This window comes from Artemia franciscana, chromosome 11 (assembly GCF_032884065.1).
Source record: "Artemia franciscana chromosome 11, ASM3288406v1, whole genome shotgun sequence".
NCBI lineage: Eukaryota > Metazoa > Arthropoda > Branchiopoda > Anostraca > Artemiidae > Artemia > Artemia franciscana.
Window position 1 is genome coordinate 43,175,048 of NC_088873.1, and position 24,526 is coordinate 43,199,573.

The window sequence follows — 24,526 nt, forward strand, 5'->3', positions numbered from 1 at the left end:
CCTGGGGGAGGGGCTGAAAGTTACAAACTTTGACCAGTGTTTACATATAGTAATGGTTATTGGGAAGTGTACAGACGTTTTCAGGGGGATTTTATTTTGTTTGGGGGTGGGGCTGAGGGGAGGGGGCTATGTTGGAGGATCTTTCCTTGGAGGAATCTGTCATGGGGGAAGAAAAATTCAATGAAAAGGGCGCAGGATTTTCTAGCATTCAAACAGTTCGTGGTAACGAACTGTAGTAAGGAGCGATCCGGCTCAATAGTAACCAAAACTCTAAAAAATTGAATTTTGATATAAATGGCTACATCAAAAGAATCGCATTTTAATGCTGATTTTAAATATATAAGTTTCATGTTTTATTAAACAAATAAATTTGTAACTAGTCTTGAGTATGGATACAAAATGAACAACGTGAGAATTCTGTAGATTCTTTTGAGACAAATATTGCAACTTATACCTTCATGGGTATTGAATGCTCAAAGGGTAATTCCTTCTTGTCGAACGAAAAATGAATCAACAAAATTTTCTTTTTTCAAAAATTGCTGTGAATCTTCTCAAGAAGAATAAAGTCATAAGAGAAAGATATTGCTTTTCAAATTTGAATTCCGTCAAACTCGATAAATAAATTTACTTATTCATAGGCTCATCTCAGCTCTTGCCTATGTCTTACTGTCCTTGGTCTGGAGATGGTTTTAGTGCTGTCTGAAATGGAGTCATGTCCTCTATTAGGTGAATCAACGAATGCACCATACAGGCCGCCGTAATGCGTAGTACGAACTGGTCACACTCGTACCAAATGTTCGGTGTCCAGAAGGCCATTGTTTACCCCAATCATCAACAAAAAAAAAAGACTTAACTATTTTTAAATCTGATTTCATACCTTGTTCCTAGTTTAAACTTAAAGATAAATAACGAATTTATTCTCTCAAAAACTATAATACCATGTGCATAGATACTAGGAAGCAAAAGCACTTCCAAAAATGTCTTGGGGGAGGAGTAGGTAATAAGGGGTGATTGTATTTACCTATATTCAAGCATGATTATTTTTGAATTACCTCTCATATATAGTACCTTTTTTGAATATCATCTTGTTTACCAGGGGTAGTCATAGCCCCCTAAGTCCTTCCTTTGTGGCACACTTGCTAAGAGGAACATGGTTTTTCTACGATATGAGGTGACCCATGTCCATTTAAAAGGCATGCCTTTTTCAATAAGTCCAGCCTTCCTTCTTCACAAATAACGGGAAGTATTAGCTTTGTACGGTTAGAAAACTTTCTTCCAAACAAAAATTGCAGTGAACAATCCGGCTCAACTTCAGTATGTAAGGCTAACAGCCGCTCAAAGTCTGTTTCACTGCAAAAAAAGAGCTGAAAATATTATAAATATATAGGAAGGTTTTTATTTACTAAGTAATATCTCCAGAATCTTCAATATTAAGAAAATAGTAATTAACCGTAGAAAAATGTTATGTAAAGAGCTCGATGTTCGATCAGATTTAATTATAATTTAGAAAATTGTTTATCGTTTAGAACTTCTATTTAAAAAAAAAAGATTTCATGTTTTTAGATAAAATTACTTTATCTGGCTAGCATCTACAAGAGGTCAAATTATTATTTCTTTATCACAGGTTTCAAAGAGTTCTTTTCTGAACTTGATTCTGCTAGATGACATCTTTAGCCGATGCCATACTGACATCTATCACATTATGATATATACCACATAATGAGTTCTATCTATGCGACAGTAACAGGCTGTAAGGCTTTACTGTCACAAATGTTTTTCATGCTAAAAAAAATATCATCTTGCAGTTCCAAAAGCTCTTTTATTTTTTGTTTCAGTATCTGTTGCACTGTATCATACTTGAAAATACGAATTTTCTCTGATTTCGTGCTGAATAGGCTAAGAACAGTGTATGTTTGTATTGAGCGTTTAATCAGTTGGTGCAGTTTGTGCAATCGTTTGTGCAGCGCTCAATTGGTACGACCAAATGCTCAGAACAGTTATGAAAGGGATATATTTTATCTGTGTGTGTACATATTTTTGTCCATGCTTAACAAAAATCTACTGTCGGCACTGTTTATGCCGACAGTGGCAGTGTCGGCTGCGTTTATTGTGGCAGTGTTATTGATTCTCACAAGACAACATATGCATGTTGAAATTTAGTTAGCTGACGAGAAATCATTGAAAAAAAAATCTAAAAAAGATGTGTGGTAAAGGAGGTTCGAAAAAAATGCGAATTTTCTTTTGTATACGATTTCATGATTTCATTCGCATGTGAACTGGTTTCATGAGTTTTCAACTAAGGCAAAACTGGTTTTTATTGCATTCTTCATACTGACCTAATACTATTATGTAATATTATTGTTATTTAATTAGTACTGTTAATGATATTGGTCTTGGAATGGAATAGTTTTTTTTTTGGGGCACAAAAGCTGTCTATGTATTATAATATACAAATAAATCTTTGAATGTTTTTTCTCAGTTTTCTGAAGATCGAACACAATAATCGAACACTTTTCGGTTTGAAAGGGAGACTACCTTAGGATAGAAAAGTATAACTTGCAGAGCCCCACAATCGACTCTGGCTGATCAGCTTTGTTGCAGTAGAATCCGATTTGTTCCAACAGAATCTGATTTGTTCCAGCAGAATCCGATAAAAGATTGACTTTCAGCACCGTTGAATGTCATCGGGTTTGCCCCCCTAAAGATGAAACGCAAGTTCGTAGCCCCGAACTCGGATTTGTGCTTCCGTCTGATTAACGTTTCCCGAGCACGTTGATAAGCTATTAAAAGCCCTTAACACATCTATCCTAACTCTTGCTGCAATGATCCGATTTCGAATCGGAAACAGTTGTCCCGTGGCCGCTGGGCCTTAGTCGCTCCTGAGCCATTCTTGATAGCGCAAATGCGTCTTTCTTACGACCTTGTTACACGTAGTACACCTTCCTGACTCTCATACAGTTCACCACCCTTCTCACCATCCCCCAAGACCTGACTAAATTTGATTTCAAAGGATCTCAAAAAAGGGGTACCAGAATTGATAATAAGTAAAATACGCTTAGCTACATATATATATATATATATATATATATATATATATATATATATATATATATATATATATATATATATATATATATATATATATATATATATATATATATATATATATGTATTGTATACTATATTAGTTCTTCATCACTTTTTCGATGGTTTTATCTTCGTGGGGCTCTTAGAAAATGTAAATTTTTTAAATTACATCTTACCATGGAAGTTTTTGCCCAGAAAATTTCTTTTTTGCCAAAAACTAATCCATACTACCCCCGCCCCTCCTTAGGTAGTGCTCATTTTCAGATTTAGCATTTCTCTTGTATTGACTAATTCAGTTTTAAGGAACACATTTGTATCTGTGCTTTTCCTATATCACAAAATGTTCCAGGAAAGTCTAAAAGGATTTGTTAATAGCAAGCATAATTACATGTGAAGAAAAAAGGTCTTGACCAGACATCGCAACCATCTTGAGGTTTTCGCTCTTGTAATGTATTTATCCAGTCATCAAAATTTATCCTTTTATAAATTTTTTAGTTCGGAAAAACATATTGTCTATTTTCTGCAAATGATTGACTTTCCTTTTCTTTTCTAGATAATGAAGTAGCTGGGCAGTAAATTTTGGAACTCTCTGTATAAGCCTGTTCTCTGCTGCATTCGTCTTTTTGTGTATAGACGCTTATTTTTACATAAAAAGACAGTGCAGCAGAACTGGTTTCTTATAACTTTAAAGTTTAAATAAAAAAAAAACAAGGGTTCTAAACCTCAAGTTAAATAGAATTTCATTAAAATTCGTGTATATTTTTTTTGCTCCCCTTTTTATATTTTACTAAAAAAAAATAGAACCCTCAAAAAAATTTTAATCAATTTTCTTTTTTGCTCATCCTTCACCTAACGAATTTACTGCTCATTGAAGCTGTGCAATTATGTGGCCTCTGCTCCTGCCGAAGAACCTCTTCCTGACTCAACATACAAGAACATTTTTTTATTTTATATTTATATATAAATTTAATCAATAAAGTATTGTTTCTTTGTATTCTTGCAAACTGCTTGTTGTTCTTAGAGCTAGGGATAGTTCATAGAGACGGAGTACAAGACAGAGAAAATTAAAATAAATACATAACTATATTTATCAAAATAATTAATGAAGAGCACTTATTATGCACGAACAACTTGTATACTTTCAACTTTAAGCATCCCCTTTTAAGAAGGGGATGCCATGGAGGAAAAGTGATTTTGTGGTTATGTTTCAAAAACAGTTTCGACAGACCTATTTCTGGGCCCGCCATTTTATATTTGCGGATTAATGCTATAACTTAAAAAATATAGCTAGGACTTTTTTATATATATAGAGTGAACCTGATAAAAGTAGGAAAGGGGATCTTGCTTGTCCAAAAACCCCAATGCTAGGGCTTACTGTATCTATATGCTCACTAATGACGAAGTAATAATAATTATAAAATGACTAAAATAATTCATTCTTTCAAATATATTGACCATCGGGTAAAGAATAATTTCAATTGAAAATATATTGTGTATTCATTGAAGAGCCAATGCCATTAATTGTTTTGGGGAGTTAAATGAGGGTTGCACAACTCATATTAATGGCCTTTTCCGTTTCTTTTTGTGCTGGATTTCTACATTCAATGTAGGCTGTTTCGTTTAAGATTGTTAACATAGGGGATTCGACATATGCCCGCTCTGATCTCTAAAATTGTGTCTTTTCTTTCGCGAAAATGCATCGTTTTCATGCATTGAATTTTAAATGAAATAACAGTGTATACAGCACTTTTGCGTTGACGATAGCTTCTGGTCTATGGATGAGCATCCTAACCCCAAAAAACCTTTGGACGTTTTCATGAGTATCTAGGCTTGTATGAGTAGCCTAGAGGAAACTTTTAAGAACCGAATAAAATTATTGAAGAAGAATTTTGATCATCCTTCAAAAGAACTATGCAGTAAGATAGTGGAAATACGGCATATATTTTATGACATTTTCCAAAATGTTGAAGATTAGCAAAAAAAAATATATAAAACGGCTTTTAAACCGTCAATTGTCGAAAAGACGTTATACTTTTGACTGTTGGGGAGACCTGTACTTAACGCTTTCGGTCTGTAAAACTCGTGAAAATTTTGTTATTATAAATTTGAGTTGATTGTAAATCAAGTTACTCTAGAACAAAAGAGGTTATTGCATTAAGCGTTAATTATTTATAGCATAAGTGCAATAGCATTTTTCATAAGCTTGCTATATGAGTGAGATTGAATATTAAACCTATTCCAATTATCAGAATAGACCCTAAAACTCTTACTTAAAGATGCAAATCAGTGTTGTCAGCTAAGTCGTACCACATCTGAAAACTCATACAATTATTGAAAAAACTTAACTGAATCATTGCGTGATTGGCGTGGCCACTTAATAATGTCCTCTAGGAAAAAGGTGTTTGCCTCACATTGGAACCGCTTCATATTAACACTTAATGCTGAAGTGTATGCCCGGGCTTGAACAAAACCGAAATTAGACACTGAAATTCGAGACAAATTGGCTTTGAAACTCGTTTACCCCGTACTTTGTCGGAATGTATGATAAGTCGTAGCGATTTAATATATGTTTGTTTCTTTGTTTTGTATTTTGTGAAGACCAGGTAAGTCAGCCTTGTGAAGGAGTGTATGTCTAATTAATACTAATTTCAAATCTAGAATGCCTAGTTAAAAACAGACTTAGTTTTAGACTTAGTAAGACGGTTAGAAAGTTAATTAATCTTACTTAACGGAAAAGCAGTATCTCATTTTAGGAATTATATAAGCCAATTATATTATATTAAATCTAAGCTTAATAACAAAACTTGTCTTAGGGTGAATATTATTAGCGTCTTCATTAATACGGAGATTATTCGGGATCGAAACTTATTAACATACACCTTTTTCACTATACACAGCGGTGTTTTCCTTACTATTTTGATTCTTAATATACATCTGCCCTTTATTCAATATATGACAAGAAAATAAATGAAGGATAAACTTAAAATGTTGAGAAATTAGTTAAATTTTATTTAAAACGGGATATAAGGTCAACCCAGTCATAAAGAACAGGACCTTGGCCAAAGGTCATTAGAACGATTGACCTTGAGAGCAACACAATCCAATATTCGGGAGAGATGTTTTATTTTTACATAAATCCGTAGTATTACTTAGTAATATTATCAAGTAAGCCCTAATCACCAATGAATAGTCATTTCTGTTCATGATTATTAATAAATAAGTTTAATAGCAAAAAGAATCCGAATCTTTTTGTAGAATTTCAGGTTTTCTTTAAATCAAATTGGAAGATTAACTGGATACATATAATTAAGCTTTTCTGAATTTTTCTAACAGGGCTAGGAAATGTGGCACTTCTGGCTGAAATATAATTATGTGAGATATTAGCCAGAAATACGTAGGAATAGTTCAAAATTCTTCAAGAGTAATCTAAGTGACTTTTATTTGCAAAGCCTGAGCTACCTTTACTGTCTTTTGATAAGCCACGAGGGGGGGGCATTTCTTCAGTGGATAAGAATAGGTTTATTTTGTTTTTTTCGTAGTTATCCTCCCCTGAAAAGCAGTGGCTGTTTCCTAAGGTTACATTTTCGTTTTGGATTAATGATTACCAGTCTTTCATGGATTATACTAATCCTAATGATTAGTCCAATCAATCAATCAATATTTATTAATTCGAATTAAAAATATACAGAAACAATATTATGCCCCAACAGAGGGCATTATGCTCCAAAATGGGCTAATTTGACTTGAGTTTCCAACCTCTTGATTCTTTACCTTCGACCAAGATTGCAATGTATGGATGACGCCAAATCATCCGATACTGTCTCGTAGAAACTTCGAAACGGGCACTCTCGAAATGGGCTAATATGCATTACTGACGTCTGTGTGTGTAGATTTATAAACGTCTTGGACAAAAAAATTTTTTGTCGACAAAATTTTAGAATAGATAAAGAGAAGATATAAAATCCAATCTCGTAATGCAGAAATGAAATGAAGCTGTTGTTAGTGCTTATTTTATTTTTTTTTTTGCGGAGGTGGTAGTTTAAATTTGTTTTAGCTTTAGAAGAAAAAATCTTATATGCATTTTGTTTTGCAGTTCTGCTAGGTGATATGGCACTTTCTGCAGTACCACAATAACCTGAAATATTAGCCATAGATACCTAGCAATGTTGCAAAATTCTTCAAGTATTTCTGCATCTAAATGATTGTTATTTGGGAATCCAGAGCCATCTTTACACTCTTTTTCCAAGCCATCTATGAAAGAGCGAAGTTGAGCAGATATAAAGGCTACCTTGTCATCGACTGTTGCACGAGGAGAAGCCAGAAGTTTCTAAAAGCAAAAAGTTACATAGAGATGAAATTTGAGCATAATATTCATAATAATAATGCAATTTAATTTGTGTGGATGTGTTAAAATTAAGAGCCGTCCGGGGATTAATTTTTGTGTTTTTGGTGACTATCAGTATCATAAAAATGGTTTACGTTTCTTTTTGTTGTTTCCAAATATCTTTCCAGGTGGTAAAACCAGATCGGCTCTTTTCTACCCGGACAGGGCTTTTTGGTTCTAAAGTCACAGGAAGAGCTTGCTATTAGGCGTCCTTACAGCACTTACGAGAGTCCTTGCAGCACAGACATAGCGTCCCTGCAGCACTTAAGAGTTTACATCTGCGAATGATTAACGGACTTTTTTGGAGAAAAAGTAGCATATTCTAGGAAAATTATTTAAAGTTTCTGAAGCATAAAACTCAGCAAAAGAGTCTTCTTGGTCTTGTAATTAAGAAATATATTATGTCAGTTATTACGTAGTTCTGCGATAATGTTCAGATCAACATTTATAGAAGTCAGCGTAAAAAAGCTCAAAATGAGATTTTTTACGCAAAATGTTTTCCAAAATTTCAAAATGTTCATCTAGAAAGAGATTTTAGTTGAAGAGGTGGCGAAAAATACAACCATTTTCAACTTCAAAAAGGGTACATTTATGTATCCCTTAATTTCGGCATCTAAGAAACTATTTTAAAATAGGCAATATGCCCACTGATATCACGCATCGTATTAGTGGGATCATACTTACTGAAATTGTTATGCTAGGAAAAACGAAGGGAAAACCTCTGTTGATTCCCCCTTCCCCCTACAAGAACTAGAGATACCCTCACCCTGAAAGAAGTAAAGATGTGAATTTATAACAGCTAGGTATTTAATTTTGCTTAGAAATATAGATGGCTGCACTACCGTGTTTATTGGAATATTCCGTCGCGTCATCTATTTTTGCCTGTCAGCTTGACTTTAGATGCCTCTTGGTCCCGTAAGCGAGCTGCTATTCCCGGGTTTAGTTTTATTGAGGAATATTATCAAAAAACAAAGTATATGGCTTACTTTTTCAGATCGATCAGATTCAAAATTCTTGGGAGATGCTTAAAATGGATTTTTCTACCAATTTTCAATGAGGAAGGCGTTTGTTTGATATTTTAGACCGTCCCGTACAGTGGACGTTTTGCTACAATCTCCTTTTTTATAAAACTGGTGACATTACTTAGCATCATGTTCACAGAACAAACAGTAATTAAAATGAAAATACAAATCTTTTTCAGCTATGGAAAAGTGACACTTAAGCCCTTAGGGTGTTCTAGAGGACAGTAAGCCCACTTTTATCTATTGTACCCTCTAGTTATCTTGAGTTCGACGTTGTTATCCATTCTAGTTTTGCTTATTTTTGGTTTCCTCTATTCATTTTGAATTCAACTCGTTTTAAGTTTGGCTTATTGAATAGCCTTATTTATGGCCGTTTTAGATTTTGGTTCATTTTTTAATCGAAATAAGTTCTATTGTGTGTTAGTTTTGAGAATTCTTGCAAAGTTTTTTCAGTCTTTCTGCTTTAAAAATGAAATTTTGGAATGTGCTTTAAAATTTGCATATTTAGTCAAAATGTCGAAGCCATAGCTTTGTGCAATAAATGTCAAATAATATTTTTACTTTGAAATTCAGGATTTTCAATCATTGAAATTGAAAATCTGCCCATTTTCTGCTATTCTAATACGCTTAGGTATCCTGGCTCACTTCTTGTAAATAACTTCAAATATAGACATGCCTATGGGCTAAATAGATGTATAGATATAGGGCTATTAGATGTATCTAGCTATTCTATGGCATATGTATATTAACTATATAGATGAATATCCAGAGAAGATGAATCAAAAATATAGTAAAACATAACATCTATAAAAAAATTCTAGAGCAAAATAAAAAAATATTGCAATTAAACATAGATGCATCTATGATGTATAATTATGGGGCTAACAGATGTATCTTGCTATTCTATGGTGCTAAAGTACCTTTCCCTACATATTGTGAATAACATTAAACATGATTTTTTTTAATCCACCATTGTTTTAAAAGAACTTTTTCACGCCCTATTTTGCTGTAACTATTAGTGTGGTTGAAAATAAATGCAGGTCCAGGTCATTCACAAAAAGAATTCAAAAATTTCAAACTGATCAGAATTTTTTTTTTAATTCAATTTTCTGGGGGCTCGAGCCTCCCAATCTGATACTTTGATACACTCTTTTTACGATAGAATTCTCTTGGTCCAGTAGCTGACAGATGTAAGGTTTTTACAGTTTCACAAATGCCATTTTTAGACATTTTTGGGCCCCAGTTTCGGGTGAACAATTATTATTTTTCATTTTGTTTATACATTGAGGTCCGTTTGTCCCAAGGACTAAACAATATAAACTCCATATGGATCGGAAAGAAAAAAAAGCAGTAAAGTCGTTTTTTGGGCTCCGTTTTCCAGAAGTCCATATCTTACCTAAATTAGTTTTTACGTTAAGATTCACGTGTCCCATAAAGTTACAGAAAACAGTTTCAAGCCAACAGAAAAAAGTATCAGATGTATAACAATTCCAAGGAATAATCCCTGGAAGTTTCAAGGTTATCGGACGATAGAGTTGCTTGGCCATTTTCAGGCGCCTCATCTTGGGGGTCCATACCTTCAATATATCTGAATAAATTTTTGTGACATAGGTTCAACTTGCCCAAAGGACTTGTAGATGTGTTTTTAAGCCATTCAGATAGGAAATTGTTTTGTCCTTTTCGAGCTCCAGTCTTAGACAAACCAAGATTTTTTTTTGTGCATAGGGGTATCCGTAGCCACATGCTGATTTATATAAAGTTTAAGCAATTTTGAAAAAATGCCCCTTTTTGGCCCCGGCTTTTGAGGGAACAAAGGCTTTTTTTTTTACTGGTTTGTCTTGTATATTGGGGTCTGCTTAGCCCAGGGACTTAAAAATGTAAAATTCAAGGTTATTGAAAAAACTAGCTTTTTTCGACACACATTTTCAAGTGGATCGCACCCACAACTCAAATTTCCTTTACATCTCAGCGCTCCCTTGTCCTAGGGACACGTATTTATTTGGTCTAAGGTCAGTTTATGATCAGAAATAAGTACTTATTTATTTTTTTTTTGGCTGCAAAAAAACCTTCACTCTTTCACTCTTTTTTTTCTTTGTCCTGTATTATTATCTAATGTGCATTTTCCATCCCTCGGACAAGTTTTTTACTTCTCGGGGTAGCTGTTATTACTGTTTTTGATTTTTTTGGTTAATAAATAGATATATATATCTCTCTTTCAACACAAATGTGTCCCGAAAGTTTCAAGCCAATCGGACAACCAGGATCAAACACCCCCTCCCCCTACTTTTATTATAAAACCTATGTTCAAGTGATGAGAAATTTAGATAATATAAAGCCCTGCCCTTGGTGTTGAGTGTATCATGTCATTCCCAAAGTTGTGTTTATTGGACGTGTCAACTTTTTTTAATAAGAGAGGCTATCCGACACCGTTGGGGCAAGGGTGTTCAGAGTCAAACAGGAAATGGGGGGGGGGGGGCTGGCGGGTATGATGGTGGTTTCAACTTCAGGGCTATGCTATTTTAGAAACCTCTCAAATGACGAGGCTTTTCAACAGGTAACAGTAATGGCATCAATCTTGATTTTAAAAATATAAGAAAACAGGGATATTTTATGTCAAATTTTCCCTTGTTTATCAGAGACTAATGTCTGATTTGCACGTTAAGTTTTTTTTTTTTTTTTTATACAAACAACTAACCTGGTGTAAACCTCGATTTTTGGTTGCGACACGACACACAAATTTTTCCACCAAATTCAGCTGCTGTTGACCCGGTTGCGACGCTAAGTATGGTAGTCGTTGTATAATGCATCCTAAGTAGCGAATAAACAGTTTTCTTGCTTGACTTACGCTGTTGTCAAACAAGGAGATACAAAAGAGGGAAAATGAGAACAGAAATTAAAGAAATTCTGCACTAACTCGCACTATTGACAAAAAAAGAGATACAAAAGAGAGAAAAAAGAAAGAGGAAAAAGAAAGAGAAATCAATTGCAAAGAATTTAAAACACTTAGAAAGATATTGATAGGGGTGAAATACTGAAGTTTCTTTTCTAAGATACCCAATTTATAGATTTAATGGTACCCCTTGCAGCTAAAGTTCTTAATGAATTGACATAATGTAAACCGATTTCTTTAGCTACTTTCTTTCAGCTTAGCGCAAGAAAAAGAAAAAGAGAAGTGTCAGAATAGATGGAAAATATATAATTTGAGCTGTAGGGGGTAAGGTGGGTGTAGGTTGAGGTGGGGGTAAATAGCCTACATTTGTTTCTAGAGTGTTATATTTTTATCATACTTAGGCATATTTTATTAGGATTAAACTAATTTCACTTCTTGAGCAGCGGGGGTATATCATACAAGTACCAATTTAATTGCAATCCTTTGATTGTTTGGTGAGAAATAAATACCCCTAGACGCTCGGAAAACTAATTTATTTGCAGCACAAAAAAAGGAAAAGAATCCTCGTTTTTTATCAAAGTTTTGATTCTCCTTTTGTTTTTTTCCTTTTCTATTTTTGGCGTTCTTTGTAACCTCTTATACCCCTGGACACCAGAAAATATTATTTATTTGTAGCATCAATAAAAATACAGCTTTATTTTCTATTAAAGTGGTTTCCCTTCGTTTTGGTATTGTTCTTTCATCTCTATTTTTGGAATTTTTTAATGACCTTTTTTGTCCATGATCTTTGTTGATGCATTAGTTAAATATGCTGCTTGGCCTGTTACGGGGCACTATGTTAATGTTTTTTTTCTTCTGAAATATACTATTATAAAACCCCCCAAAATCATCATGGTCATTTCGACAATGTTTTGCGCTTGTAACAGGTACATAAGGAATTAAAATAGAAAACGTATGACTATAAAAAAACAAGGGACTATCATATCATATTTAATGAAAATAATATTAAAAACCATATCAAATCACATTAAATATATCATATCAAAAAAAAGGAAAAAACAAGGAAAATCCATAGCTATTGAAAACAAGGTGCAACAGTGCAAAGATTTTGACCAAAAGTTCTGCTCAGCCATCCTCAGAGGAAAGAAAATAAAAACCCAAACTGAGGACCACGAAGCGAAATGAAAAGACACACCTCAAAAACAAAAATTGGAGAAACAAAACCTATCCTTGTACAGTATACCAGATAAATACACTAATTGATTAGTGTATTTTACGAGAAAAACATTGCTACGGTTGAGGTGGGTAAGAGCTGAAGTGGTTGAATCGTTTTTCCTAGCATAACAATTTCAGTAAGTATGATCCCACTAATACGGTTGAAGTGGTTACGGTTGAAGTGGGAGAGTTCTTAATAGTACTAGTAGTAGATGACTAGGCTTCTAAGATTAATATCTTAATTAAAGTTATTATAATATTATTAAGATTAATAAAACATTTTGTAAATCTAAAATATTTTCAAAACAAGATTTGGAAAAAGTCTTATGGCTCTGATATTTCCCCTAAACTCATCTGAATTGGTGTATTACAGATTATATAGATTTTACCTCTAGACAGCAATACACAAATTATGGAGAGTTGATTTCGCCTTGTGTTTATTTATGCATATGATTATCAGAAGTGATAATTTTTATTGTTTTAATAAAATTGCCTTTCTCTGTTTTATTAATCTCTTTATTGATAAATATAAAATTATTAGAAAATACTCGAGCCAATAGCCATTCTGAATTTTTGACTAAGTATTACCTCTGAAAGGTAGACCAAGTATCAGGATAATGATAGATTATAGCTATGTTTGTGCAAATCACCTTATTTAAGCTAATATAATTGTATTATAATATTGTTTAAGCTAATAATATAGTTATATTGCCTGAATAAAGAGGGTTCTGTATTCCCCTAATTCGCCAATTCTAGACTTCTAAGACTAGACTTCTAAGATTAATATCTTAATTAAAGTTATTATAATATTACTAAGATTAATGAAATATTTTGTAAATATAAAATATTTTCAAAACAAAATTTGGAGAAGGTCTTCTGGCTCTGATATTTCCCCTAAACTCATCTGAATTGGTGTATTACAGATTATAAGGATTTTACCTCTTAATACAGCAATAAACAAATTATGGAGAGTCGATTTCGCCTTGTGTTTATTTATGCATAAGATTATCAGAAGAGACCCCACCTTTCTCTGTTTTATTAATCTCTTTATTGATAAATATAAAATAATTAGAAAATACTCGAGCCAAAAGCCATTCTGAATCTTTGACTAAGTATTACCTCTGAAAGATGGACCAAATGTCAGGATAATGATTTATTATAGCTATGTTTGTGCAAATCACCTTATTTAAGCTAATATAATTGTATTTTAATATTATTTAGGCTAATAATGTAATTATATTGCCTGAATATAAAGGGTTCTGTATTACCCTAATTCGCCAATTAGGACTAGCAAACACACGAATTAGAAGAAGGCTTTAGTGAAAAGGAGGTCTTTGAAGCCGATGGGAAATATCGTTCCTACGCCCATTTTAATTTTGTTTCACTTACTTTCGCGAGCAATCTTTGTTTAAATAAATAAAAAAACAAGTTTTTTTAACTGAAAGTAAGGAGCGACATTAAAACTTACAACAAACAGAAATTACTTCGTATATGAAAGGGGCTGCTTCCCCATCAACGCCCCGCTCTTTACGTTAAAGCTTGACTCTTTCTCTCATCTTTTTTTAAACAGTAAAAAACTTTAGCGTAAAGAGCGGGGCTTTGATGAGGAAGCAGCCCCTTTCCAATACAAAGTAATTTCTGTTCATTTTAAATTTTAATGTCGCTCCTTACTTTCAGTTAAAAAAACTTGTTTTTTTTTATATTTAATTTCTGAACGTTTTTGAATCAATGCATGTTTTGATTTTGGCTCTCCGCAGAGGAATAATTAAAACGAAATTTGCATATTGATTTTTTTTGGGCTAAATGGCTTTTCTCATAATTTTGATCGAATGATTTTGAGTAAAAAAGAGCAGGGGAGTAAGCCTAGTTTCCCTCCGATTTTTCGGTTAATTAAAAAGGCAACTAGAACTTTTAATTTTTTACGAATCTCTTTATTATTAAAAGATATACGTAAATTACAAATTAGCTTACGTAAAGAACTTTTGTATTCTCATATTATTATTATATATATGAGGGGGTTCGCCCCCTTGTCAGTACCTCGCTCTTTACACTAAAGCTTAAACTTTGTCCCAATTCATTAAGAATGACCCCTGAATCACACAAGCCGTAGAATAAATAGTTGAAATTACTAAAAATACTTTAGCGTAAAGAGCGAGGTATTAGGAGGAGGTTAGCCCCTCATATGGGTAGTAATTTCTGTTCGTTTTAAGTTTTAATGCTGCTCCTTACTTCCAGCTGAAAAAAAACTTTTTCATATTTATTTTTTCATTTTTTTTTAAATAATGCTAGTAAATCTTGCGCTCCCTTCATGGAAATTTTCTTCCCCCCCCATGACAAATTCCTCTATGGAAAGATCTCCCAGCATACCCCCCTCTTCTCATTCCCTCCACCAGCCAAAAGAATCCCTTGGAAACGCCTGTACACTTCCCAATAACCATTACTATGTGTCAAATTACTATGTGTCAAATTACTGGTCAAAGTTTGTAACTTCTAGCCCCTCCCACGGGGACTGTGGGGGAGTAATTCGTCCCCAAAGACATATTTATAAGATTTTGCAACTATGATGAATAAAATGGCTATCTCAGAATTTTGATCCGTCGACTTTGGGAACTCCAATTTTTTTGGTAACTTAAAAAAGGCAATAGAACTTTTCATTTCCGTTAGAATGAGCACTCTCGCAAAATTCTAGGACAACTGGGTCGATACGATCACCCCTGGAAAAAAACAACAAAAAAAAACACGCATCCGTGATCTGCCTTCTGGCAAAAAATACAAAATTCCACATTTTTGTAGATAGGAGCTTGAAACTTCTACAGTAGGGTTTTCTGATACGCTGAATCTGATGGTGTGATATTCGTGAAGATTCTATGACTTTTAGGGGGTGTTTTCCCCTATTTTCTAAAATAACGCAAATTTTCTCAGGCTAGTAATTTTTGATGGGTAAGACTAAACTTGATGAAACTTATATATTTAAAATAAGCATTAAAATGCGATTATTTTGATGTAGGTATTGTTATCAAAATTCTATTTTTTAGAGTTGTGGTTACTATTGAGCCGGGTTGCTCCTTACTACAGTTCGTTACCACGAACTGTTTGATTACCACGAACTGTTTGATATCTGAAAAAAAAACCATAACAAAACTACTTAGTATTCCCTTAGCTAAGTGAAACTGCAATTGGTTATAAACTGTTGACAATAACTTATATTACCTCAGTCTTTTCCCTGCATTTATTGAATATTTTAATTCTTCAAAAATTGTATCGATCCACCTGTTTCCGTCTTCTGGGGATTCTGAAAACAAGCTATCATTAATAGTAAAATAATAAAAATAAAGTTCACATCTCGTTAACACTTCTTTTCGCATGTTTCTTATGAATTTGAAACTGACTCTTCTTGTTTAATTCTTTCCAAAAAATTATACTTTCCTCGTGTAACATTTTCCACAAGTTGGAAAAATAAAACAAGTAAAATAATAAAAATAAAGTTCACATCTCGTTAACACTTCTTTTTACGTGTTTCTTATGAATTTGAAACTGATTCTTCTTGTTTAATTCTTTCCAAAAAAAATTATACTTTCCTGGTGTAGCATTTTCCACAAGTTGGAAAAATATGAGGAAAGGTAAAAAAAAGAAAAATCTGTTTGATTTATTTTGACATGTCGATCGCTTTATGAGAATTAACAATTTGTACTTTTGTAAAAGACCTGCTGTTGTAAATTTTATTTAGTGAAGACAAGAAAAAAAATATATTAACAATACTTTTAGTTTGTTTCGCTTATTTTAATTGAATAATATTATTATTGAACCTAACTAATCTTTAAATTTCATGTTTATGTTTTTCATCTTAGAAATTAATTTCTAGATACACTAGTTAAGAAGTTCATTATTTCCTGGTGAACAATTGGAAAGTATTTCGTCGCCTCTGACTCCAATGTCTACTAGCTTAGAAGACCTCAGAAAAGAATATCGCTTTGTTGGGGTCATCAAAAAATTTTTCTTGTTAGTAGCCCACCCTCGCAAGCAACATTTTTGGTGTGCTACCGATTGATTCTGTTTGTTTTCTTTTTAACTATTCTACTCTTAATAACCTTTCATTTTTCTATTTTTAAAATTAGAAATTGATTTCTAGAAATATTTATAGTAAGAAATAAAATATTTCTTTCTAGAAATAGTAAGGAATTCACGGACTTGTATCACCCCACTACAGTTGTCAATTCAGGTCTTCAACCATTCCAAACGCTTTTCACTTTGCTCGACAAAATAGAACTATTAGCGTCTCCTTGGAGGGGGGCTCCCCCCCTCCTCAGTACCTCGCTCTTTACACTAAAGTTTGACTTCTTGTTCCAATTATTTATGAATTGCTCTGAAACTTTAGGGGTGTTTTATTAGAATAATAAGCCTTTTTTATAAGTTCTAAAAGAATTTTAGAGTAAAGAGCAAGATATTGAGGAGGGGTGAGCCCCTAATATACATAATAATTTCTGTTCGTTTTAAGTTTTAATGCTGCTCCTTACTTTCAGTTGAAGAACTTTTTTTATTTAAAAACTGATCGTTTTTTAAATAATAACGGGTAATCCGGCTTTTTTCTATGAAAATTTCCATCCCAAACAGAGATTTCCTCGATGTAAGGATCTTCAGACATAATCCTCTCCAGGAAAATACCATTCTTTCCCCCCTTGAAAATGTCTTTATGTATCCCAATAACCAATACTATATGTAAACAATGGGCAAAATTCATAGGTTGCAGACCTTCCCCTGGGGATATTTGGGGGGAGTGGGGTAAATTCACCGTCAAAGACACATTTATTAGATCTTTCGACTATACTGAAGAAAATACCTATCTCAAAATTTTGATTAGGCGGCTTAGGGTAAAAAGAGGCATTGGAGGGGGCTAGATGCCCTCGAATATTTTTGGTCACTTGAAAGGAGCACTATTATTTTGGTTTCCGATCAAATAAGCCCCCTCCCGATTATCTAGGATAACTAGTTCGATACAGTCACCCCTGAAAAAACAACAACAAATAAACACGCATCCCAAGTATTTCTTCTCGTAAAAAATGTAAAATAATGAAATTTCTCTATACGAGTTTGAAACCTCTAAATAGGGTTCTCTGATACTCTGAATGTGATGGTGCGATGTTCATTAAGATCCTTTGATACTTTAGGGTATTAGGATATTTTGTTTTTCTCCCCTTTTTCAAAAACTGGGCAAATTTCGGATCCAGAAACACAGAACAAAGCTTGAATTTGTATTTGTATATACATTGATCATGATGATAAAATTGGAAAATAATAGTAGTGAAATTATTTTATCAACATTAAATGGAAAAATTCGGAATCACTCAGAGATGAGGAGAAGGGTCAAAATTTATTTGCAAGAAGTACACAAACACACGTACGCGCCTACAATAAAATTTGAAACGAACAGGATAGCCTATAGCGTTGGTAAAAAAAGCACAAAAATACGTTGGTAAAAATTCGGTATCACTCAGAGATGAGGAGAAGGGTCAAAATTTATTTGCAAGAAGTACACAAACACACGTACGCGCCTACATTAAAATTTAAAACGAAGAGGATAGCATACACCGTTGGAAAAAAAGCACAAAAATGCGTTGGTAAAAAATCGGTATCACTCAGAGATGAGGAGAAAGGTCAAAATTTATTTGCAAGAAGTACACAAACACACGTACGCGCCTACATTAAACTTTGAAACGAACAGGATTGCCTATAGCGTTGGTAAAAAAGGCACAAAAATACGTTGGTAAAAATTCGGTATCACTCAGATATGAGGTGAAGGGTCAAAATTTATTTGCAAGAAGTACACAAACACACGTACGCGCCTACATTAAAATTTGAAACGAACAGGATAGCCTACACCGTTGGAAAAAAAGCACAAAAATGCGTTGGTAAAAATTCGGTATCACTCAGAGATGAGGAGAAAGGACAAAATTTATTTGCAAGAAGTACACAAACACACGTACGCGCCTATATTAAAATTTGAAACGAACAGGATAGGCAACACCGTTGGTAAAAAAAGCACAAAAATGCGTTGGTAAAAATTCGGTATAACTCAGAGATGAGGAGAAGGGTCAGAATTTATTCGCAAGAAGTACACAAACACACGTACGCCCCTACATTAAACTTTGAAACGAACAGGATAGCCTATAGCGTTGGTAAAAAAAGCACAAAAATACGTTGGTAAAAATTCGGTATCACTCAGAGATGAGGAGAAGGGTCAAGATTTATTTGCAAGAAGTATACAAACACACGCACGCGCCTACATTAAAATTTGAAACGAAGAGGATAGCCTACACCGTTGGAAAAAAAGCACATAAATGCGTTGGTAAATATTCGGTATCACTCAGAGATGAGGAGAAAGGTCAAAATTTATTTGCAAGAAGTACACAAACACGCGTACGTGCCTACATTAAACTTTGAAACGAACAGGATTGCCTATAGCGTTGGTAAAAAAAGCACAAAAATACGTTGGTAAAAATTCGCTATCACTCAGAGATGAGGAGAAGGGTCAAAATTTATTTGCAAGAAGTACACAAACACACGTACGCGCCTACATTAAAATTTGAAACGAACAGGATAGCCTACACCGTTGGAAAAAAAGCACAAAAATGCGTTGGTAAAAATTCGGTATCACTCAGAGATGAGGAGAAAGGTCAAAATTTATTTGCAAGAAGTACAGAAACACACGTACGCGCCTATATTAAAATTTGAAACGAACAGGATAGGCAACACCGTTGGTAAAAAAAGCACAAAAATGCGTTGGTAAAAATTCGGTATAACTCAGAGATGAGGAGAAGGGTCAGAATTTATTCGCAAGAAGTACACAAACACACGTACGCGCCTATATTAAAATTTGAAACGAACAGGATAGGCAACACCGTTGGTAAAAAAAAGCACAAAAATGCGTTGGTAAAAATTCGGTATAACTCAGAGATGAGGAGAAGGGTCAGAATTTATTCGCAAGAAGTACACAAACACACGTATACGCCTATATTAAAATTTGAAACAAACAGGATAGGCAACACCGTTGGTAAAAAAAAGCACAAAAATGCGTTGGTAAAAATTCGGTATCACTCAGAGATGAGGAGAAAGGTCAAAATTTATTTGCAAGAAGTACACAAACACACGTAGGCGCCTATATTAAAATTTGAAACGAACAGGATAGGCAACACCGTTGGTAAAAAAAAAGCACAAAAATGCGTTGGTAAAAATTCGGTATCACTCAGAGATGAGGAGAAGGGTCAAAATTTACACAAACATAAGTACACAATCACACGCTCTCGTCTCTATTAAAATTTAAAACAAACAGATTACACCATTGGTAAAAAAATGCACACAGTAAGAGATCACTTACAAGTAAGTCTTTTTCTACAGCCTCATCTAACTTTTTTCGGTGTTTTTTTTTATTCTTTACCCGAGATTATATTTCACTCTACAACAGAAAATTTTTATACCAACTATTACATACTAAACATAATCTAAATATATAAAAAACATTCAAATAATTGTTGTTAAATAATAATTATCCAAATAAAAAAAAAATATGTAACGATGAAAAAAAAAACGAGAATCGTTCCAGCAATTGAAAAACGAATAATAATATTTGAATGTTTCGGTCGAAAAATCAACTCAACAGGTGCCATTTAAAAATTGCCCCTCAGCCACTCAAAAGTTGCCCTTTAACCGTTAGTTGGAAAAGACCCCTTCTCAATACCTCGCCCTTTACGCTAAGGTTTGACTTTTTTCAATTATTTAAGAATGACTCATGAAACACAAGGGCCATTTAATTAGAATAAGAAGCTTTTTTAAATATTTTAAGAAACTGTTGGTATAGAGCGAGATATTGATAATGGAGTACCCCTTATACAAGTAGTAATTTCTGTTCGTTTCAAGTTTTAATGCAGCTCTTTACTTTCAGTTCAAAAAACTCGTTTGTTTTTGTAGTTAATTTCTGATCTATTTTAAATATTCCGGGAAGTTCCGCTCCCCCTCCACGAAAAATTCCCTTCCCCCACAAAAAATTGTTCGATGAAAAGATCCCCCGTAAAAAATACCCCCCCCCCCTATCTGCCGTAATATCCCTCTGAAAAATACCCGTGCACTTCCCAATAGTAGTATGCTAAAGATGGATCCAGCGGTAAGACCCCTGAGGTACTAAAACTTATATTTGGGTTGACCGCACTATAATAGAGATACATCATTATGATATTTTCAAAGGAAGTGTTGATATAAGCACTCATTTCTATGAATATAGTGATACAAGCGGTTACACTATGCCTATGTTATACATGCTGTCATATCCAGTTCAATGCTATATCATAAATTCTATTACTCCTATTTGGAATCAAATGAAGTGGTTTAGTTTCTATTGTTAATCATGCTCAGACGGGTATTTGAAAATGAGAAGTCGGCTGCATTACGCTGATGACGTATCTCTATTGTAGTATGGTCATCTAAGTAGGTCAGTGACTCAAATATGGGTAAGCTTTAGTGCCTCAGGGGTCTTACCGCTAGAACCATCTTTAGTATACTATTCCCAATAACCAATACTATATTTAAATAATAAGCAAAGTTCATAGCTTGCAGCCATTCCCACGGGGGCCGTGGGGGTTCAAGTCTTACTCAAAAATATAGTTATTAGATCTTTCAACTGTGTATAACAAAATAGGTATCCCAAAATTTTGATCAGATGACTTTGGGGATAAATGAAAGTGGGGGGGGATCTAGTTGCCCTCAAATCTTTTTGGCAATTCGAAAAGGGCACTAGAAGTTTTGGCTTCCAATCAAATGAGCCCCCAACGATCTTCTAGGATCACTTATTCGATACGATCACCCCTGCGAAAAACACGCATCCGTGATCTTTCTTTTTGCAAAAATACAAAATTTACATTTTGTATACAAGACCTTAAACCTCTATAATTTGGTTCTCTGATATGTTGAATTTGATGATGCAATTTTCTTTAAGATTAATTGATGTTTTGACGATGTTTCCCAACTTCTTTAGACATTCGACTAATTTTCTCAGGCTTGTAACTTTTGATGGGTAACATTAGACCTTATGAATTTTATATATTTTTAATAAGCATCTAAACTTAATTCTTTTGTCGTATCTATTGCTATTAATGTTCTGTTTATTAGATTTTCGGTTACTATTGAGCCACATCGCTCCTTACTTCTGTTTGTTACGACAAACTGTTTGGTAAATGAAACAAGTTTTAAAATAGGTTACTAATGTACCATTTTAATAATCTATGGTAGTTAATTTCGTTCACATAATTCAAATACCCATTTAGCCTCTTTAGTTTCAGTAAAAAAAAAAACAAAACGTTTACAATTGAAGCGTATCATAAATTTATGTTTCGCAATATTATTGACCTTGTATATTAATCTGCTACTGTAGAGAAGTTTAGAAAAGTTCAATGATTCAGAATACATCTAGAAAAAAAAGAGGACACGCTTCCATTTATGACATTTCATAAGAAAAATTGAAAAAACACATTCTCCTCACTAACCAAAATTATTCCAACGAACAAATTTAATAAAAAGATTTTCCGATAACATTTACTGTAATTTTATTTAATGATTTGATTTGTCATTTCTTGCAAATTAGTAATAATTCGGCAATTGGGGTTAGCACGCCGTTTTTCGTTTAATAGACTTAGTTTAAACTTTGGGACGCAACTTAGTAAACTACCGTGTTGCTATAAAATCAAATTTTGTAATATAAATATTTAATTAACATAATTAATATAATTAAAAAGGTAATATAAATATATTTAGAACGTGACTAAATTATATAAAATAACTAAGTTCGAAATACACATGTAATTCGAAAAAAGCTAGAATTGTTTCCTATTTTGTAGGTTGAAAAAAAATTACCTCTCATAATTTCAGCTATTGGCCTTACTATGTTGTTGATCTTCTTTGAAACATATCCTTTTTCAAAGTATTCTTCATAATTTTGATATCTTGCTAGATCAGTATCAGTAATAGGAAACTCAAAATCTTTTCTTCGACTTTTCTTAACACCTAACATCGATCGGTCACCTTTAGGGAATAAGTAGTTGTGGAACGCTATGTTTAAATCTGTGCCAGCGTAATCATAGTAGCGATACATGCTAATCTCTGTTGGGAATATGCGTATAAATTCTCCTTTTCTTGTATGTTGTTCCTCAAAATAATGGAAGATCGGGCTAAAATCACTCTTGGCTGACTGTCTTCTATTATTGGCAGATTTGGAACGAAACCGTCCACTCTTAAATAAAGATAAATGGAATTCAAATTATGTATTGGAGGGGAGAGGCACTAAAATTGCTTTGTTTCCGATTTGTCTAAACGCTTCTGCAGTAAAAGACCCAATTGGACATGGAAATTGTTCACGATTAATATTGACGACATGACTGCCTGTCCATGGATTATTCTTTATGGTTGATTGTGTATGGCTATGCTGTTTGACCTATGTGATTGTATGGATGAGGAGGGTTAAGGCCTCATTCTAGTGCTGGTCTATATTAATCATTAATTTAGGAAAACAGTCTGCCTTTTCTCCTTCTGTCTCTTTTTTTTTATGTGTTTGTGCTCTTGCATTGGTGATTTCTCTTTTCGTTATAATACTAGGAATGCGGAAAATTTTATGTTTGAGGGTCGAGACACCACGTATGCCTGCCTCACTATCTGTTGTTTTGGAATATTATTTGACTGAAATTTGACGGGGGTTGAGAGGGGGGCTGAGAACATTAACTTGTATAGAAATAGACTAAATAAGTGTTAATTTTTATGAGGATGCATAATTTAGTGCTTATATTTCTTATTATTATGAAAGTGGTAAGCTGAAAGAGAAGATCTTCTTTTTTTTAATGGATCAAATAATTGGTTAAGGGTCATAGGGTTGCAACCTTCTTCTTCCAGGCACTTTGTTGCCTTCTCATGGCGGTTGTTTAGAGCGATGTTTATTTTATATGTTGTCTGTAAATAAATAAGTTTATTAAGTTCAATTATTAATGTCGATATGTGCTGAGTTCCATCGGGCGAGGGCTTATGCTTTTGTCTTTCCTTGTCTTCTTTTTACCGAATTACTGAAAGTCAACGCTGAAATCCTTCTTAGCTGATAGTCTTCTAGTATCGGCAGACATGGAACGTAATCTCCCACTATTAAATAGGAATAACGATAACTTTACATTGAATATTTGTTCCTATATTTACAATTTAGTGGACGGACACTTACAAACTACATTGGCGTTCATCCATTCAAACAGTCATTAGATGGTTACATAATAATTTTGAAGAAAATTTCGTTGTTTTCCATGAAAATTAGATGTGTTCTGGCACCAAATGATATATATACGAGCTCTGCGAACAAAAAGATACGAACAAAAAATAGGAGCTATTAGAAATACGAACAAAAGTCAGGCCCCTAGACCCATGCCTCCTCAAAAATCACCCCTCTCCATCTTTAACGTCACTTATATAGACTGTCTTGCTATTTTTCCAAATTATAAGTATATATACGAACAGTAGCGAGAAGGACTATACTCTCAATTAAAGATTTTTGAAACACGTCAACCTAAACCTCTCTCCATGACTCTGCCTTCACAGGGTCACATCACACGACCTTCAGGAAATTTGAACGATATTTTGAGGAAAATTAGTTGGTGGACTGTAATAAAGAGTTAAGAGGCATGGCTAATTGGAGAAAAAGCCAAAACAGATAGTCTGAGTGAGAGACAAAGTTTACTTAAGCCCTTTTCAGAATTTTATAAAAATGATATGATTTCACTTGTTCCATCCATTCATCCTTGGCAGAACCAAGGTGAACAGTCATGGAATAAGGGTACTTCAAATAGTCTATGAATCGGAAACCCAAATAAAAAGTTTTTAAAGATTCATGACTGACAAACTCCACAGGACTTT

At 33.7% G+C, this 24,526-nt stretch overlaps 1 protein-coding gene across 1 annotated transcript in view; it reads right to left on the bottom strand.

The window, feature by feature from the left end:
* Window positions 1–806: 806 nt before the first annotated feature.
* Window positions 807–24,526, bottom strand: part of LOC136033260 (tubulin polyglutamylase TTLL5-like) — a gene marked incomplete in the record, with an annotated part of 75,515 nt that continues 51,795 nt past the window's right edge. The window contains 5 exon segments of the mRNA XM_065714009.1: window positions 807–1,350; window positions 7,245–7,414; window positions 11,189–11,339; window positions 15,809–15,890; window positions 22,496–22,871. Coding sequence (XP_065570081.1) covers window positions 1,140–1,350; window positions 7,245–7,414; window positions 11,189–11,339; window positions 15,809–15,890; window positions 22,496–22,871 — 990 coding nt within the window.